This window comes from Onychostoma macrolepis, chromosome 18, assembly GCF_012432095.1.
Source record: "Onychostoma macrolepis isolate SWU-2019 chromosome 18, ASM1243209v1, whole genome shotgun sequence".
Taxonomy (NCBI): Eukaryota; Metazoa; Chordata; class Actinopteri; order Cypriniformes; family Cyprinidae; genus Onychostoma; species Onychostoma macrolepis.
The window spans coordinates 10,165,469-10,186,299 of NC_081172.1; the positions used below are offsets into that span (position 1 = coordinate 10,165,469).

The 20,831-nt window shown below is 36.4% G+C and overlaps 1 protein-coding gene across 4 annotated transcripts in view; it reads right to left on the bottom strand.

Annotated features, from left to right (window-relative positions):
- Positions 1-15,025: 15,025 nt before the first annotated feature.
- Positions 15,026-20,831, bottom strand: part of mgat4c (mgat4 family member C) — a 109,418-nt gene continuing 103,612 nt past the window's right edge. For all 4 annotated transcript variants that reach the window (XM_058751621.1, XM_058751622.1, XM_058751623.1 and 1 more), the window contains 3 exons: positions 18,698-18,849; positions 17,722-17,869; positions 15,026-16,590 (listed from right to left, as the gene is read on the bottom strand). In XM_058751621.1, coding sequence (XP_058607604.1) covers positions 15,434-16,590; positions 17,722-17,869; positions 18,698-18,826 — 1,434 coding nt within the window. In that variant the 5' untranslated portion in view covers positions 18,827-18,849 and the 3' untranslated portion in view covers positions 15,026-15,433. The remainder of the gene's footprint in view (positions 16,591-17,721; positions 17,870-18,697; positions 18,850-20,831) is intronic.

The following is a 20,831-nucleotide window of genomic DNA, read 5'->3' on the forward strand; positions in this document are numbered from 1 at the left end:
AATACTGTTTAAAAAGTAATCTAGTACAATGCCATTTAAGCACTCCTTTGGACTCTTGCTGAGATGTCACAGCAATTACAAAAATAACAGGGAAATATATTTCATTACTCTCCATTAAGAAAATAAAATTCCTCTAAAGGACATTTGACTTATTTCATGAGTAACAGAACAGTATCTCTCTGATGAATGCACAATGATTTGTCAAACCCTTAGCTGTATGCACATCACTTTCATTAATGAAATGGAAAAGAGAAAGCTTGTTGGTTTCCATTTCTCTAATTGGGCACTGCTAATTAAAAATACTAATGCAGCTAAGTAATTAGCTTTGAAAAGTGCTGAACAACTCAAATAGACCACATATATTATTTCCCGGTGGCCTTTTGACACTGACTGTAGGCTGCTGCAGACATAATGATCCTGATACAATTATCAATCAATTCAAACACCAAATTCATGGTATTCTAGTTATATATCAACAGAAATGACAAATAAACAGCAATATTTTACAGATAGTTCAGTTAGTAATCAGAGCCTGTTCACCAGCAGATGGCAGTACAGTCTAATGCAACACAGGCCCTCAAAAGGCAGCAAGTGCCATCTTTCAAGTGATAAACATTATTTTTTTATATTTTATCATCTATTACATTTCTAATATCAAAAAACACAAGTAATATTTTATATATCAGTGTACTTGAGTAATTCATTGGGAGCCATAACTATCAGTTCTATGATTCAGTATAGTGCCAAAATAAATCTTTCAATCCTTGAAGCTGAAAGCACTTATGCGCTTACATGAATGTGCCATTTACAGAGAGGGATAACAATTTATCATTCTGTGAAAAGTAAATAAAGTTGTCTCTTTCAACTTAAATGCTCTAAATAGGATAAAGGACAAAGTTTTGTTACCTTTGCACTACTTACTGTATGCTGCTACATGACTGAGATTATTGTTTAATAGTAAGACTTCTGTGAATATTTTCAGTTACAGGACATCACATGACTTTGCTTTTATTGATGCACATGTGTACAGTCCTGTTTAGAGAGTGCTTTTCTCTCTCTCTCTCTCTCTCTCTCTCTCTCGCTCTCTCTTTTTTTTTTTTTTTTTTACTATTTCTGCAGGCATTGATCGCATATGGCTGCTTGTCTTGTTTGTCACTCACTTTATTGCCTGCTGTTGAAGTCTAGGGAAAAACAGCCGTGTCCTTCGACAAGGTCCCACACAATACAGATAGGAAGACAGCCACATATCTCTGTATTTACAGAACACTGATTATTTGATGGTTGTGTTGGTATGCTGCAATGTGTTTGATATTTGAGCAAAGCAGCAGATGTGCTTTTCTTCATGTCCTCAAAATATATTTTAAAAAAAGGTGATGTTTCTCAATATAAAATTTTGATGAATAAAAAAATATATACATTTTCTAATTCTATATATTTTTAAAATACAGTAATATTTTGAAATATTATTTTTTTTTTAAAACTACATACAAAAATGCATGCTATCCGTTTCAGTAAACTGTCTCAAAGACTTCACTCATGTAAAAAACACTTTGAAAATGGTCATGGATTGTGAATGGACACTGGGGAAATGCAGTCCTCCTAAGCATCATCTGTTGTGTCCATGCTAGTGCTCCTTAATTGTTTTGGCCACAATCCAGTGCTGGAGCTCTCTTTAATTTAGCTCAAATTTTCCAATAGAAGCACAGATTGACAGTTTAACTTAGCCACGGATCTCTGCCGCATCCCGGGCCTGATGCAAAATGAAAGTCATTGCCTTCATCTGGGCTGGGCGGTGCATCTCCTACCAGCCGGTTACATCAAGATAATTGCTTGTGAAAGAACGAGATTAGTTCTCTTTGTGAGAAATCTGATTGTGTGGATTGAATCTGATTGTGTGAATTGGATGATGGTATAACAAGCATGACCTTGTTCTCTGCCTGCAGAGTAAATAATTAGGGCCTGCATATGGACAGTATTACCCAGCTCAGAAGTGACAGCCTCTAACAAGAGAAACTGAACTAATCGAACTTACCGTCTTCTTGCAATGAACTGAACTGAAGTGACCTCCCCCAAAGCAAAGTCAGATCCTCATCAGAGCTACTCTTATTGCTTAAAAATTAATGTATTGGTGGCCTAATAAAACACAGGACACCTGGACATTTAACAACACAGGGCATGTGAAAATTACATGTTGCCATATCTAGAAATATCATAAGGTGTTACGTTAGGTGTTGAGTAGCAGTTGACTAACCACATAATCCCCTGTCATTGCTGTTTTCCATGTTTGAGGAGAAAATATGTTTATATTGCTTTTTAAAAATACTGGGTAGCCGGTGTTTCATATGCGTTTGTCCAATCAGCGTACACGTTCGCTCCCTGAAAAATCCCACAATGCATCGCGAATTCTAGGGAGTATGGCACTCACTATGCTCCCTTACCGGAAATAACTTCACATTTCTGAAGTGCAAAACATAAACCACACAAGCCAATTTGATAAATATAATGACACACGATAAAAGATTTGAAAAGACAAACCGTTTTCTTAGTATATTTCAACATAAACACACATCGCTACACAGGCAATTATCTAATTAACATTTATAATTAATATTCAGATAAAATGTTGTAAGAACATGTAACAGAACAATGTCTTTAAAGAGAATAAAAAATTATATCAAAATGAGATTGGTCCTGTCTGTTATTTATTAATTAGCGATGACGTTCTACACTCTAAATACAACCCAGTGCTAGGTAAATATTGGACAGAACACATGGGTAGTTTTCAACCAACAGTTTGGTTTGAAATGTTTAACCCAACCTTCTGAGCAGTAACCCAACCGCTGGGTTCGTCCATATTTTACCCAGCACTGGGTTGTATTTAACCCAGCATTTTTTAGAGTGTACAGTGTTGTCCGTTGAGGTTGCACGTAATCATGTCACTGGAATTCGAATGATCACTGTCCCAACGTGCAGTGAGTCAGGGAACTTACCAGTGACCAAATTCATGTACACGATCTGATTCACGAGCTCGGGAGCTAGGGAGCTGATTGAGACATACTCTAAGTTCCTAGAACTATGCGGTGCGAAGCCCCTACTGAACATCCATTTTTGGTTTCCCAAACAACCTTTCAGTGAACAGCTCTTAGAAGCATTTTTTTCTTAGTGTGAAGAACATTTTAATAATCTGAAGAACCTTTTCCACAAAGCTTCCATTGGTGTTAAAGGTTCTTAATAGGCATTTTTTCCTTTGAGCGGAAATAAAGTCTTATTACAAAGTCTACACGTTTCTTTGGTCATACAGTCTTTTTCCTGACTAAGTAGGTGGTTCTTGGCCATGATAAGAAAAAGTATTTTCAAGAGTTTGGATTGTGTGTGGGATGGCTGGAACTTTCACATGGTTCTTACTTTAAAGTAATGACATATTCTACAAAGAAATAGAAAATCCATATCACTTGAAAAGCAAAGAAACAAATGTCATTAAATACACCCATTGACACTGAATGGCAGAGGAAAAAGCAACATTGCCACAGCAAAAAAACAACCTTATCCAATTTGTACCTCTCCTGTGCTGGCTCTTTTTAAAGCTCCCTCTAGAAAAGGAAGAAAGAAGCCTGATGGTCTTCGACAGGCTCCAAGCAGAGCCATTAAAGAGCCTGATGGAGACGGCGGCAGTAATTGTCACACGGGAGGAAAGAAAGATAGCCACTACGCAGGCTTTTAAATGAGCTGATTGCATCTCTTTGGCTGCCAAAATTGAAATGACTACCCTCAACGTCGCACCTCTATTTTCACAGGCTCCGCTCGATTATTACATGGCCTGCAATGGGAAAGTGGGAGAGGGGATAGGCCAGAGTGCCTTTGTTCTCCGCAGCACCGCAGTCTCTCCCGTTTTTAGCGCTCCCAGCAGTGCGGTGCTTTTAAAGAAGAGCCTAGGGATATGAGTTATCTCCACTCTACATGCAGGGAAAACCCTGCCATTAATCTTTAATTAAGGCTGTTACAAAGGAGAGGGACACTGCAGTAATAGGAGAGAGAGAGCAAAGGGGTCCGCTATAACAACAGGAGACAGACAGCCCATGAGTACATTAGTATGAGCTCATTCAACCATCATCAAAAACACGTCCTCTCATCATCTAACAGACTTTGAAGAGGACCCGTGCCACTTCAGCAAATGCCAGGATAATTCTACTATTGTTATACAGCGTATTGAACTTTCCCAAATATTGATGTATTATGAGGTTGCATCTGTAATGAATGTATAATATTTCCACGATAGTGGGGGCAATCTGTGTTTGCTGTATTGTTTACACCCTCACGGGAAGAACATGGATTAATTCCTTGCCTAATTCCTTGCCTAACCTTAACACTTTCTATCCTGGCTTAGAGTTGTATGTAACACAACAAATTCACAATTTAAACCACACTGTAAAAATAAAAAAAATACCTCAGCTTAAATTATGAGGCAACTCGCTGCACAGAGTTTACTCAACAAAGGGCAAATTAGTTGAATTAACTTAAAGTTGCTTTTTCATTAAGCACAATGCAAGAAAATTTAACACACTCCATAATAACAAACTAATGCTGTAATGCTGGCATTACAAGTTTACAAGTTTGGTTAACAAAACTGTGTTTTCTGTAAAAACAAAAACAAAAACAAATATATATATCTATATCTATATATATATATATATATATATATATATATATATATATATATATATATATATATATATCATAGCAACTTATGTTTTCCAATTACTTTAACTCATCAAATTAATTATAAAAAAAAAAAGTGAAAAATTTAAAGCTCAAAATGTTTGGCTCAGGAACTTTTAAGCTTAACACACATTCATTTCTAAAAACAAAATGCAACACTTATTGAGTACTGGACTAACTTTAAAGCCTGAAAACACCAAAAAAGGAAGAAACATGACCAAAAGAAACACTATCATTAGTGACATTAATCATACATTTTAAAAGCAAAATAACATTAGAAACATTAAGTAGAGCTAAAATACCCAATAATTCTAAATAACAATTATGTATACATGCTCATACTTCGACCAAAACACATTATAACATTATTCAGTTATGCTCCTCCAATGGACCCACTCAGAAACAGATGCAACAACATAAATTTCAAAGTCATTTGTCTTTATATCCACACAAACGCAATCTCAAAGTTTCTACTTCAAAGACATTCATATTAAAGTTTCCATATGAAATTCACTAAATGGACAATCCAGGTCTTTTGTAAAAAATGCATGATTAAATGCATGATGAATATAGCAATTATATTCATGACATCTATGGTAAATATACATTTTTCAGTATTTACATTACATTAATGCATTCACTATTAAAGATGAAAATATCAAACCGCAAATCGTACTTCCAAGGTTAGCTGTGATAGTGGCAATTTTAAATGGAATCCACAGTACTGAGCATCAGCAAAATGAGCATACTTCACAGGCACTTCTAACTCCCAAACTTGACATTGAAAGGTCAATTGACCTTCAAAACATATGTATTTAAATGACTCCCCACACTTAAACAAAGGTTCTTTGCGTCATTTTAGGTTCAACCAAGGTTTTTGATGTTACAATGGTAGCGTTTTAGATAAAACACTAGGACATACAATATATGGATACCAAGGAATATCTTTTTTTTTAAGTGTCCATATGCAATCAGTTCAACGATCACGTATCTTTTCACTCCGTCTCGTGTCAGAGTGTCTCTCTTTGGCACTGGCAGCAGAGGGATCTATCAACTGCTGCAGAGTGATGGGCACCATCAGTTTCATAAAGCTGCTCCATTGAGGGAGAGTGTCATCAGACAGTAGTTAATACTTATGAAACTTTAATGGTTTACTGATGAAAGCTGCGTAGAGGAGCAGGCAGGAGCCCAGAGCAACACTCCGAGGGGACCAGCAGGATAAATGAGACTAATTATTGGATGAGGGTAGATCCGGTTCCAGCGCCTCTAGCATGATATGTGACAGCAGCTGAGAAGAGCCAGATGTGGGTCTCTACCTTGGTGCATTGCAGTGATGGGATATTAAACCACCTTGGCCCAGGGGACAGTAAGCATAGCCAGAAATGGTCCATTCCAACACCTGTGGCATTGTGTCTCTAGGCCCACAGATAAACACCTGCTTAGCACACGTAAGGAGTGTGCTAACCAGCTAATGATTGCCATGAGATGGATCCTTTGTTCTTATCGGACAGGGACTACAGGTCTTGTTCCCCGGATTCATCTAAACCACTTGCATGCATGCTGTAATTGACTCAGGATTGTCTGTAAAAATGGCACAGCTCTGTTGCAGGGCTTGGTCAGTGATAAATAAAAATGTAATGCTGCAGCTACATCTTAAATGGATAGTTCACCCCCCAAAAAAGAACATTCTGTCATTTACCCTCATGTCAATCCAAACTGTCTTTGTGAAACACAAAAGAAAATACAGTATTTTGGGGGAAAAATGTTTTTGTGTTCCACAGAAGAAAGAACTATAATTGGCTGCTTTAAAGGTCAGTCAGATGGCCTCTTGGGTGGTCCTTGGCCAGTGAAAGCTGCAATAAAGTCCAGACTTTCTGCTGTCAGTCTTAAGTTCTGGTTAGATGAGCCTACTATTCCTTTAACATTTCTTTTAGTATGCCACACATTTGAGATGTTTTTCTGCATCAGAATTCAGAAGTCACTGAATTTTCTTATTGTGACGTGCATCCAAGTGTAACGGATTATCAAAAATAAATAAATAAATAAAAGTATACTTGAAATTGATTCCATGCAGAACCAAGGTTTTGAGATTTGAACATTGCACTCAAAAGCGGAGTAAGATGAACTCAAACTTGCAGGGGTGAAGTTTAAGCAGAATTAATGTTTGGAGACGTCCTGCGTGTGTAACCAGGAAGGGGTCCAATTTTGATTAAACATTACAAGATCAAAACATTTTTTAAAAATTAAACATATGCATGGATGAATTGTTCACAATAACATCTATAACATGCATTTGTGTATTTTAATTTCATGCCGACTTTAACTGTGCTGTAAGACCCAGATATTATTATCATTCCTTCAAGTTTATGTAGCACATGTTTGTTCTTTAAAACAGGAGTGCAGAGGTGGTTTGATGGAACGTGGCCCTTCTGTCTCAGCAACTGTTTGTTTCACAATGACACACCCGCCCCCAAACACATCAACACACAGATCACATCCTTGTCATCGCAGCTTCCCCGTGAGCGTGAGAGCGTCTAATCGCAAAGGGACCTTAGATCAGTGGCCGTCAGACAGTCGCCGGCTTATTACAAGCCATTCATCACCCACATCTCTGTTTTGAGCTCCTCTGCTCCTTGGGGAACAGCTTTTTACGGCCCTTTGTTTACCCATCAATCTGTTCATGCTTTTCTTTTCCATCCTCTTCATCACGTCTTTCTCTGACATCCATATCACTAGGCCCTTAAACCATTCAAAAACCCATATACATGCCAGCAACTTCCTTTGTTGCTTTTAGATGTTGCACCACAAAACAGATCAAATACAATTAAAATCATGCTTTGATTGCTCTTATAGGGGCAGAATAGCTGTTAAGTGGAGAATTATTTTACAGACAAGTTATATAAAACTTTATGGCTAGCACATTTAATTTTTAGGATATTATAGAGTTTATTTAATTGCTAGTAATGTAAGCTCTGATTTACTGCAGCTGCCATTCTAATAAATAGCTTAAACTATTCACAGATTGGTGGTACTCCAAGCCACTGGAGAGATGTGAGGTGTTGGGTTCAATAAAATTCAATAAAAACACATAATTCACACGTTTCAACATATATTTTTTCCTCCACACTTTTAAAGTTTTATCTAAGGGTAATATTTAAAAATTCTTGGCTGGCAACCAAGAATAAACCTCAAGCACTGCAGGCATTTTACTTGGAAATGCTTTCAGTGTGGCAAAACTGTTTAACACTCTTTTTGTTGTCAATAATGTTTTTATTTTGTAGCATATTACATAAAACCATCTAAAACTTGTATTAAGGCAATTGCAGTAACACACTTAGGGCTTGTGTAATGTTTCCATGCATTTATTTCACAGGAACGTTTGGTTATGTCCGACAACCTTGCAAAGTTACTGTCCTCCTTATAGCTCAATCACAAATGTTTAGGTGATGTGACGTACATGCTTTTATAATCCCTAAAGGGGTCAACTATTTAAAGCTTTTATTAGCTCTTCTACTTAGACGTCCCTGAGGCAAATGTGGTAATATTTCAATCTTAAAGCGATATATATTTATCTTTCAGGCTAAAGTTCTGCCGGAGAGACGCATTTTGTTGCAAATTCAACCCCCATGCTGTCACATTAACGGTGTAATATTGAAGTTCTGATAAATCTATAGTTTCACTGTAGTGCTCTGGGGCTTAATCAGCTTGCAGTTTGAGACAGATCGAAGTGGAATTACTTTCATATGAAACTCAGCTGAACTTTTTGAGTAAAAAACAATCGATTGGTTCCCACTCCCTGCCTATTATCTTCTGCCTGCCTCTCTGAAGGTATTAACATCCATAATGATTTTTCTTGGGAATCAGACGGTGTGAGAGATCCTGAGCACGGCGGATCATTTGGGAATAGGATAAGAGAAGCCTCTCCGCCTCAGATTCACATCATCTGATTGTATGGTTTGCTACCTTATTTACGCAGACCGGCTGCCATGGAAACCTCGAATCGATTGGGTGATGCTCTGCGCGGGGCCAGGAGTTATTATGGCATATTGGTTTTTCTGGACCATTCTGACACCTTTTAAAATGCACATTAGCTACGGTTTCCAACATATCTCGCCTGCCATATGGACTCACCTCAGCATTAGTTCCACTCCACTTTGAAGGGCAGTGCTGCTGTGGCCTCAGCTTTTCTCTACCTGTGCTGAAAATGCGGAAATTGCTGGGTATGCAATAAAAAGGTCTTTCTAGTACACTCTGCATATGTGTGTTTGCCTAATGAATGTAATGATCTTTTGAGATATACATAATTATTATTAGTGCTTCCTGTACATGTTAATGTTACCTATGAGTATGCGTCGACTGTAATGCCTATAGACTGTATGAAATATTGCAAGGTTTAGTATTACTCTTGCTCTGCTGTATGGAAAGATGAATGATAAGGAAGACGATTGTAATATTATCCTTCATAAAGCACAGATTATTGCAAATTTACCTGCCATCCTTTGGTATAAGAAACATTGGTATGTTCCAAAGGTAACTGTAACAGTACAAAAGGCTTAAAAAGGGAATGATTTGCTCATAACTTGAAATGTATTACAAGAAATCAAAGTTACAATTCACAAGCATCCAAAAATATCAGACACTGAAAAAAATTATTAAGCAAATATATTTTCATACATCAATGTTTTGCTCAGATATTCTCATAAATCAAAACAAAACACTTCTTTTTCAGGCAGAAACAGAATTTTGCAAATCATCTGCTGAATAAGTTTCATCACTCTGATTTATTTGTGATTGAAGAAGTTAAGTGTGTTACAGTTGCCTGCAGTCTCTTCTACTGTACCCATCGTTTATCATGGTAAAATTTATTTTATTATAAAAGAAAGGAATTTGCTAAGTGCTGTAAAAACTACTTTCAGTTTAGCTCTCGTTTTTTTCTTTCAAAAACCTTTGTGTAAAATACATTGTAGTACTTGATCAAAATGAGAGAGAGAAAAGTAATAACGTTGGTGAAATTTCTATGAAATGTGCATTATTTATTGAGAGCTGGCTTTGCTGGTAGGGTGATTCACAGTAGCTTTTATTAGAGTGATTGGCATTTTACAGAGCCTACGCTTTTTCAGAGATCCTTAAATTTATTTCAAATGTTTTGTGGAGAGGAAAAATAAAAGAACGAATTACTGCAGAAGAACGAGTTTCCACCATTATCTATGAAGTACACTAAACTGATAACTGGTTCCAAGAACCAAACTTTACATTGGACATCAAGGGCCCTATATTAACGATCTAAGGGCATGGTCTGAATGGCACGGTGCAGGTGCACTTAGGGCGTGTCCGAATCCACTTTAGCTAGTATAACGACGGGAAAAACTGTCTGCGCGCGCGCCTGGCGCATGGTCTAAAAGGGTTGTCCCTATTCTCTTAATGAGTAATGGGTGTGTTTTTGGGCATAACGTGCAATAAACCAATCAGAGTCTCATCTCCCATTTCCTTTAAGAGCGAGTTGAGTTCTCGTCATGGCGGATTCGCTATTTAAACGGAGGAATTTTGCACAGACTGAACGCGTCTCCAGAGAACAAACGGATCTGCTCATGCGCGAGCAAATAAGTAGGCTAATTCTGATACACGCAGTGACGATCCATTATGAAATGTATGACATTTTTACATTTATGTAGCCTACACAATAATATTCTCTTACACTGTAATCCTTTAATTTTTAATATTTAGCATGTTTGTGTGCTGCTGCGCGTCCCTGTGTGTAATAAGCAAAGTGAACGCGCGTTGTGGACCCGCCCAGAGGCGCATTTTCTACCAACGCGCTCTTTAAATAACAAAAATAAATAAATAAAAAGTATTGCGCCATTGACTTTATACCAGGTTTGAGTTGGTCTATGGCGCAGTCTATTTTCAGTTCCTCAAAATAGCAAAAACGCGCCAACAATACACCTTTTTTTTTTTTTTTTAGACCAGCAAGCCCATGTGCGCAAATGCATTTGCTATTTAAACAACTCGGCGCAGGACTGGGAAATGAGAACTGCATCGGGCTGAAACTAGCAAAAACACTTGCTCCACGCCTTTGCGCCGCATTGCGCCGGGTGTATGATAGGGCCCCAAGACTCAATATAAAATCCTAATGGTCTGTCATGCAATCAATTTAAAAATTAATCAATTTAATACAATTTAAAACAAATAAATGTATCAATATAACCATGAACCTGACAGGCTGAACAACAATAAATGCAACAATAAAGGCAGAACAGGGGATAACTAGGAAACATACTTAAATCAATATTACCATGAACTGCACAGACCTAATAATATCCAACGCAATTAGCAAAGGCTAAATAAGGACAATCAGGAGACATACTGTAGTCTAATAATTCACCTTGTAGTAACATAAGCAATGCCAGAAGTGTAATTTACCAAAACTTTGGTTTGTCAACACTTTCATGGTCTCAGCTGTCAGAAATTTAAATGTTTTCAGTCGTATCATTTTGCTTTACTGTATGTTGAACTGTCAAAATCTATCCATTTTTACAAATATATATCACTATAGGGTAAGAAAGTAGGTTAAATGTACTTTTTGCAAAATTTTCCACTGACAGTAATACATTAAGTTGAAAAAACAAATCAAAAACATGCACAATCAAAACGGGACTGAGGCATTTTATAACAAAGGCTAATAAACCAGCACATACCTGTCAGTCCCGCGAGCTCTGGTGAATTTGTCCAGCTCCATTAGGGCTTTTAGTCCAAATTGTTTACTTTAAAGGGTTAATGGATTAACATTTATAATACTTAACAAGTTTTGCCTATCTGGTCAAACACTTTAACCAATTGGTATGGTCCATTCACCCACAAAGCCAGAGGATGCTCTTGAGCTGTCATGACCAACGAAGAAGATTTTCGGACATTGGCCCTCTAACTCTGAGTCCAATATATGAATAGCAGCATTTTTTTAATTCAGAGATAACATTAAAGTGGCTCGGTTTTCATTTATACAGACAGACATTGACAAGCCAGAGATGTTCTGACTGGTGAAACAGAAAGGATTTAAGCTAATAAATAGATTACAAAATTAGGACAATATCTGATTTGTCTGTGTTCTTCAAGTGAGTTTTGAATACAAGAAAAATGGCTAGTTTTAATATCACAAACTGTACTGTATTTTCTTCTACCTTATGTAGTTTGTTCATGGTTCTTGAAAATGTCAAGCAACTAGTACATGTTGGCATCTGTTGAATTTGTTTAACTTTTGATGTCAAAAGCAGATATGAAAATATTTCCCCCTTTTATGAAGATGTGCCAGGTTATCCATGCACAATTATATTGTTAGTTGCTTTATATTATTTGCATTTATCATAGCTTTTTTTCACTGTCCCCCAAACAGACCTGCAATCCACCAGTTAAAGGTTTCATCAAAAACACGGCCAACCACAATTTGAAATTTATCAGCAATCGTGTTGCAAAATCCTTGACACTCATCATAAGAGCAGCATTTCAAGATTTACTCTGAGGGAAAACACAGCAATTGCACAGCCTTGAGGAAATATTTGTTATACTGTGGCAATGTGTGTATAATTTATATATGATTATGTTTGCCCTTCTTTTTTAACTTGTGGAACAAACAGAATCATTTTAAGAGAAAATCATATATTGTTTGTTTCTAAATACTCTAAGCTGAAGTAATATATTGTGGAGTAGAAACAGAAAATCCAGCCAAATAGCCTAAGCACTGTAAATTCATTATGAATGTATTAACATGACACAAAGCATATGAATAAACAAATAAATAATGCATGAGGCAGCTACAGCTTTGGGCCACAGTTTGATAGAATCCACTGACATCTGTGATCATTTCAAGACTCTAAAATTACTTTATATACTTTATCACACAAACTTATGTTTATTTCCACAGCAGTGAGGAATTTCTGAATAGGGTGGCTTATTTGAACTTGTTTTCACCTGTAAACACACAAAAGCAGGTCTAAGAACTTATAAGTCAGGGAATGTTCAAGTGGATCCATGCTGGCTAATACTGTGCGTCCAGCCATGTTTGCTGCAGGAGAGATGTGTGCATCTGCATACAAATGTATTTAGACGTCTACTAAAAAGTATTTTGTTTTCCCAGAAGTGTTTTACTTTACAATCTCTGGATTTCCAATGATGAAATGGCATTCATTTTTGTCAACTCAGCACTTGAGTCAATGTATATTTAGGTACAATATTCAAGGCAAACAGTTCTAATGATAAATGTAAAAAAATATATGTCATTTTACAATATAGTTACAGTACCATGTGACAAACAGTGTGGGAGAAATACAACAGAACTCTACATCATAACACATTCTCTTCACCTATGCAGCACAATACGTGAGATGTCCATTGCTGTAAATGTAGTATTAGTACAGTAAAATTACAAATCAAGTACAGTACATTGCCAGTCAAGTTCAGAGTAGACACTTGAAAACAAGTCATAAAGCCTAAAACCAACAGGCGTACTAACACTGTGGCATTCTTTCTTAGCTCATGCATGAACAATTATTTAGTCAGTGGTTTTATTAGGAAGACAAAACCTTCCAATATTTTAATTTGTAACATTTTATTACACACCCAGCCCTAAAATTTAGCTGGCTGTTTAAAAAAAGGACCTGTGCTTTGCTCACAAGAAAGCATTACAAAACTATCGAAAACATACCGTGACATTAAATAGCCATAGAAGTCTGAAATGCATCCAAAAGACCATTCACAAATACAATTGGGCAAACGGTATTCACTTCCATTAAACTGAATTTAAAAAAAAAAAAAAAAAAAAAAACTGACAAGGAAACAATGCAGTTCTGACCTGGGATGAAAAGTAATGTATACAGCAATGTAACACATTTCTAGCCTGAGAAATAGTGCTAGTAATGGCTTCTTGATAACTATGGTTATGGCTATACTAAGTTTACTTTTGACATATGTTGGTGCAAAGCACCTCTTAATGCAACGTCAGTTTTGTATCTTGGGTGTTGGCAAAGACAACTGAAAAAATCATGCAAAGTACAGGTTATTTTTATGATGCTATATGAACTACTACACACATATAAACTGCAGTATGATAATAACACAAAGAAGACCAAAGAAAATGGGGGAAGAAAAATGCCTTGTCTTAAAATAAAGAAAGAAAAACAGGAGATAAACACATTCTGCAACAATACAGAGTCATGTAAACAGTTGTCTTATTATTGCATTTTTCATGTGACATGTTCAGTCTAACGGAGTAATTAGATGGTTGCGAAACCAAGTTTTAATGTCTCAAAACATCTTGTGACAAAGTCATTTCAGTAAACCAAGAGTAAACAAATACTCATAGTGACAGATATGGTCTATAGTGCATACACTCACACAAAGACACAAAACTGCATTTAGATGGAGCGGCCAACAATTCCAGCCAGGGGTTTGCTGTGAGAATGGTCTGCACTAGGGTGGTTGTTGCTGGTGTAATTTTATGGGGGAATGAGCCAAACAAAATCCAATTTACCCTGGTAAAATTGCACTGAGCAAAAGATAGGAGGAAAATACTGAAAAGGGGAAGGAGGTTTACCTCATTTGTCACTGTACTGTCCAATCACAACACTTCAGAAGATGGGCGAATAGCCACACTGTTCCAGTCCATGCCTCTGAAGAAATGCACAAACAAAACAGAACTACACTAAAGAGACCCTTTTGGCCCAAGGTTGATTGAATAACATTTTTTGTTATCATTCAGTGGGGAGACAGTATGAAATGTTGCTGAGTAGATTCATGCCACAATACATTGTATATTCAAGGCAATATTGACCCTGTGTTGTCGGAAAGGAGAGCAGGATAAGCAAATATTTTAGAGGTATAGAAGAAAAGAGTAAACAAACCAAAAAAAGAACTTAACTGAAATGAAGTGCTTACAATTCAGCTTCAAGCAACTTTTTCAATGACTATAATAGAATATGTCTGTCTGTTGAAATATGGAAAACAGCTACACTGTGAAAAATATTTTCTTAATACATATACAAACATTTTTAAAAACAGGACACATTTACTTAAAAGCAAAATTATGCAAGATATTAATGTTGTTTTTCAGGAACTTTTTGATTTAAGTTTATTTTTCTTACTTCACTGGCAAATATTTTTTTTTCTTTTTAAGCACAAACCTAACAGACCTTTGCTTCAAGCAAGAAAAACTTTTAATAAAAGTGTGTGTGTGTGTGTGTGTGTGTGTATATATATATATATATATATATATATATATATATATACACATATATGTTTCACACATAAATGGGTCTGGGTTGAATATAAGGGGCAAAAAGAAAAAAAGAAATATAATTATTTTATTTTTTTTTGCAGTGAATACCTTGGCCAAAGGACAGTCAAAACAGTGTAGCTTCTCAGAGTTTTTTTTTTTTTGCTGAGGAGTACACATTATGTAGTAATAATGGAAAAAGAGGGTACACAAATATGTACTCTAAATATCTTTATATAGTAAAAAAATCTTTATTGTCTGAATAGTTGATGTCAGAATTAGCTGAAATGCCTCAGATGTGTGAAATCTTGTACTGCCTTTAAATTAGTCTGAATGAATGAATAAATTTGAATAAATAAAGATTTCTCAGGTGAATAAATAATTTAGAAATTGCGGAAATAAATAAATAGATAAATAAACAGATACTTGTGCCTTTAGCTACGGTTCAAAAAGTTCTCATTGACTGGCACCTTGTGTAGTCCAGAGGCTTATGCTTCTAATGATAAGCCATTCTTTCTGACTTGCCGTTACCACAATGCGAACACACTCAATATCAAACGCTATCTTGTGGTCCACATCATGAACCTCAATGTTTCCGTTTTTAAACTCCCCTAAAGTTATATAGGAGGAGCACTGCCTTCCCTTTTTGGTTCCTACTAATTTCTCCCCCACTTCCAGAGCTCCGTGATGCAAAATATCATTCTGCCGATCATCCGTTCCCGTGATGATCTTGATTTTGCTGATTTTTGTTGCCTTGTTGAACACTATTACATAAAAGTCCCCAGTGGATGGAGCCTTGCCCCAAAAGTACTCATCCACGCTACTGTAAGCTTTGGCAGCATCATAGCTCTCAAATACATTTATGTTTGTATACAAACTGGCAGGTGGGTTGTCTGGGATATCAAGGGAGTCTTCCTCAAAGTCATCATCCTTAAGTTTGTTTTCTGCCCCCTTATAGGAGGAATAGTAGCCCATGTGTTGGAAAAGGGAAGGCTTGAAGCGAATCGCATCCTTCTGGGCCAGTAGGCCTCGGAAATGGATAAGAAGCCAATCACAAGGCATCTCCTGATAGAACATGAGCAGGAAATGGGCAAGTCTGGGAAGGTCTCGCGAGTGGTACAGCTTCCCTATGTAGCCCAGTTTGGAGAATTCCAGCATCACCCAATATGATCCCTCCCTAGATGCCACCACTTTCTTCAGGGCGGTGAGGAAGTTTCGAGAACAGCGCACATCATCCTCCAACATCATGTAGAAGTCTGACAGGTTGGTGCAGAAGTTGAGAAGGAACGCGTAATCTACATTCTGTTTGGAGCGGAAGCGTACTCTGTCCTCTGGATCATTGTAATTTCTCTTCAGCCCATCCAGGGATGGGTAGTACTCCTCAGGTGCATGGATAACTAGCAGCCGTCCTGCAATGATATGGTGGCCAAACTTCCTTGAGATTTCCTGAACTAGGCTCTCGCACCATGCCAGGTCAAAGTCTGCCAAGTGGACAACCACAACGATCTCTTTGAGCTCCTCGTAGCTTGATTGATCAAAAATGGACTTGATGGTTTCCAGCAGGTAGTTTCCTCGTTTTCTTTTCACAGATGACAATCCAATGGTGAGATACTCTGCAAAAGAACATGAAAAATCATGGAGTAAGAGAATGTATGCCTTGAACTGATCTGACACCTCGTCTACACGGTGAATACTATAGAATAGTCTGTGAAAAGCCCCCAAAACAAGATACATATAACTGAAGCAAAATTACGTAAAATATAAAAAGTTGTTTTTGGATAAAATGTCTCAACTCATTGGCAATTTTTTTTTCTTCTTATTTATACATAAATCTCACTAGACCTTATTAAAGCAAGAACAAGCTATTTGCTAATTTAATAAAAGTATTAAATTTAGTTTTTATGGATATAATTAAATATATTAAATTATATAATTTTTACTTTTTAATTTTTTTTTGACAATTAAGAAAAGCATTTTTAAAGAGACTTAATCTAGACATGTGGGGCCTCATTTATAAAGCGTGCGTATGCTCAGATTTGATCTCAGAGTGTGTACGCTTAAACCCACGCCTACGCTCATATTTGTAAAAACTGGCTTTGACATGGAAAAGTGCTTAGCTTCACATCAGGGTCTGAGCAGATGTATACACCTTTTCTCGTCAGAGTACTGCAGGTTTTTGAAAATGTGAGCTGTTCTTGCAATTCGCTGTTCTAAATGAAAGAATTTGGATGATGACTGGTGATCTTTTATGTTAATGACATTAATTAGGAGTCGTTTACAAGGCAGAGAGCTGAAACAATTCAGTTGCGTTCAAAATAATTTGTGATTCATAGATTTCACATCTGAAAGAGAGGCGTATGTGCGTTTTCTGTGCGTACGTTTATTCTATGAATCACACGTATGCATATTTGAGAGATGACTGTAAGATCAAATTTAGGATGGTTTTTGCACAACATTTTTTAAAATGAGGCCCATGATCTAGCATTTCGAATTGTGCATTTACTCTTTTTTTTTTTTCCTTCTGTATGTATAGGGGTATATATATATGTGTGTGTGTGTGCCTATACAGACACTTACAGAAGAAGGCAAATAAATAAATAAATGCGCAACTCAAAATGCTAGATCATAAATAGCGTTGTGCAGTTTTGCATATTGTACATAATTTTTTTTACTTATTTGTTTAGAATTTGTTAAACCATGTGTGTACTGCTAATACTAATGTGTACAAAGGAAAGCAGTCTTACTCTTTCGAGGTAAAGGTGTTCCAGCGAGGTACCGATAAGTCACATTGATCGTTCCAGAGAAATTGGTGATATCTTTAAAGGTATGAACATATCGCTCTGAGTTCAGCGGATGCATTGAGGTTTCTCGTAACTGACGTTTGTCTTCCTCCTGAAACACATGACATCCAAGACAGACAATTTTCAAGCTTGTCACAAGTCTAAAGTAAGTCAAAGTTTGTCACAGCATTCCTAAAGCTAGAGAGAGTCTCCAGAATATATGGACATGAAATGCTAAGACTCCTTTTGCATCTTTAAGTGTAAGCGCTGCACGTCATTATTTTTAGATTTGGTAATATTCTTGCACACTCTTGTATAATCTCATTAAATGTAAATGATGGCCTTTGAATAATTAATTGTACACACAATATTACTCACTCAACTTTTTAAATAAATGATCTTGTATTAAATGATGGCATCATTGCTATACTTCAATGTCTTTTACCACACATCAACTGTTCGCACTTTAAACATTTTTTTGCTGGCTGTGACGGTGTTTGTATTTCAATTAAATGGGGGTTATTTAGAAAAGTGACTTAGTCAAAATGGGTACAACTTTTGAATAATTCAACAGACAAACACACACGACATGTTATGATCACAAAGTTTTGATCATAAAGTTGGCCTCATGAATAATAAATGTGTCTCTTGCATTTGGACTGCCTCTACATCATGAAATTTTAAATAGGCTGCAGCGTGAGCTCTGATAATTATAGATGCACAACACAGCACCGGCAGTCTTACACGCAACATTTGGTAATTAAAGCATATAAACAAAATAACTTTTCAGCACAGAGATAATTAATGCTAAATCACATGCAACAACAGTAGTCAAGTTGTTGTGAAGCCCACTATTGTCTTGTTATCTGCTCCACTGATGTTGTAAATAAATTGACCTCTGTAATTTACCTGCTGGATTTTAACAGGTAAACAAACTTACCAGCACATAGCCATCCTCGATGTAGAGGTTTATGAAGAGCAGGAAGGTAATGAGAGCCACCAGAAAAGGAATGGTGGAACGTTTCCGGAAACACCTCATCTTGTCCAGGTACTTCAACACCAGTCTCATGATGGAAACACTGGCGGTGTGATCTGATAGAAAACAAAGAGAAAATACTACATCAGGATGCATCAATAATATGCTAAACTTGATAGATATAGGGCAAGAGCTGAAACACGGACTACATATAGTCATTTGCTTGTTCTTTTTGGAGCTTGACAGTCATAATCGTCTCATATAAACTAAAACAAAACCAAAAGGAAAAAAATCAATCAATCAATCAATCAATCAATCACTGGGTTAAAAATAGTGAAATCAGGACTGTGCACCATTCAAAACTGAATTGAAAATGCTTTTGAAATTCCAGTTAAATTCCTGAATTTTAACTGAATTTGAGCTAAGGTATGAAACATGATGAAAAGATGAAATTTAAATTTGAATTTAAGGAAGTAACATTAAAATGAACTGAAATTCAGGGATGAAATTTGAATTTCAATAGAAGGAAGGAAGGAAGGAAGAAATTCAAAAAGAAACATTAAAATAAACACATTCAATAAAATTCATATAACAAATTTATTTATTTGTTTGTTTTAATAGAAAAACAAAGTCAAATGCAAAGTACAGGCTTGATAAATTGTGAAAGTTTTAAAAGATTTTAAAAAGCCTTGAAGACAGACAGACAGACAGATTGGATGATTGACAGCTTATCATATTTAATGTTTTGTAGACCAGGCATTTCTCAGAATGCTGTGCTGGTTTGCAGTTCAGTAAACTCCTCTTCCTGTCATTTCAATTCAGCTTCCTGTGGTGTGTGGCCAATTCAAATTCACGGTTGAACTGAATTTGAGAATTTTTCAATTCTGAATTTGCATAAACCTGTTCGAAGTATAGTTCTTAAGTATAGTTTCCAGGCTAAATCCACATCAAATAAGTATTTTTAAATAAAAATATTTCTGTAAAAACTCTACAGTAAAAATTAAGTGCAGCTCACTAAAATGATCATGTCTTTATTATTCAGGAGGAACTGCCACCAATTTCTAGCTGTGCAGCAATCAGAGAAGCACTTCTTTTTGTATATAAGACAGGGCATTCACTATAAGGTCACTCTAAAAATAAGCAGTAGGCTTGTGTGCCTCTAAGCCCAGTAATTAACCCGACAACGATGTAGGTATAATACAGACTTCAGCTGAAGAACACGCTGTGAGGTTAATATCCCGACCTTGCTCACCAGGCATTAGCAAAGTATGTACTCTGGGCCTTTAAGTCCTTCTGTTTTGCCCTTTTTGAGGTTTGTGCGTCAAGTACAAAGTATGGTTCTTAAGAAGCTATACTGCAAAATGGCATTTCAATTTCAGCTCTCTTCATCTGATGATACATAGTTGGAGTGACTGTCTTTGAAACAGAAGAAAAAAACATTTCAGCTATGTGCATAAAACAGGCCCCAGGCGTTCTTTTATTTCTGACCTCAAATTACACAGAGTAATCCAAGAATAGAAAGAAGGACGCAAGTGTTTTGGAAGGCTTGTGTGTATCAGCCTTTTTGATGGCTCCTGCTAAGCACCTTAGACCACTAATGGAATACAAAATAACTTTACAGCCGATTCCATGACCAGATGCGCATCGATTCTGCCCACTGCCAACCTGTTTCAACTGGGGATTGTCAAACCAATATTCTGTGAGCTCTTGCTTGTACTTAAAAACCAGTGAACACACTGAGGCCACACATGTGGGGTTTTATACACTAGCATTTAAAGCTTTTAACGAAATTAATACTTAGAATAAAAATAAGCAAGAATGCATTAAATTGATCAAAAGTGACTCAACTGCTCAACTGTTTTCAACAGCAAATCCACATATTATAATTATTTCTGAAGGATCAAGTGACACTGAAGAGTGGAGTAATCACTGCTGAAAATTCAGCTTTGTATTACAGGGATACATTTTTAAATATATTCCAATAGAAACAGTTATTTTAAATTGTAATAATATTTAACAATAAACAATGCACTGTATTTTGACAAATAAATAAATAAATGCAGCTTTGGTGAGCTCAAGAGACTTCTTTCATAAACAT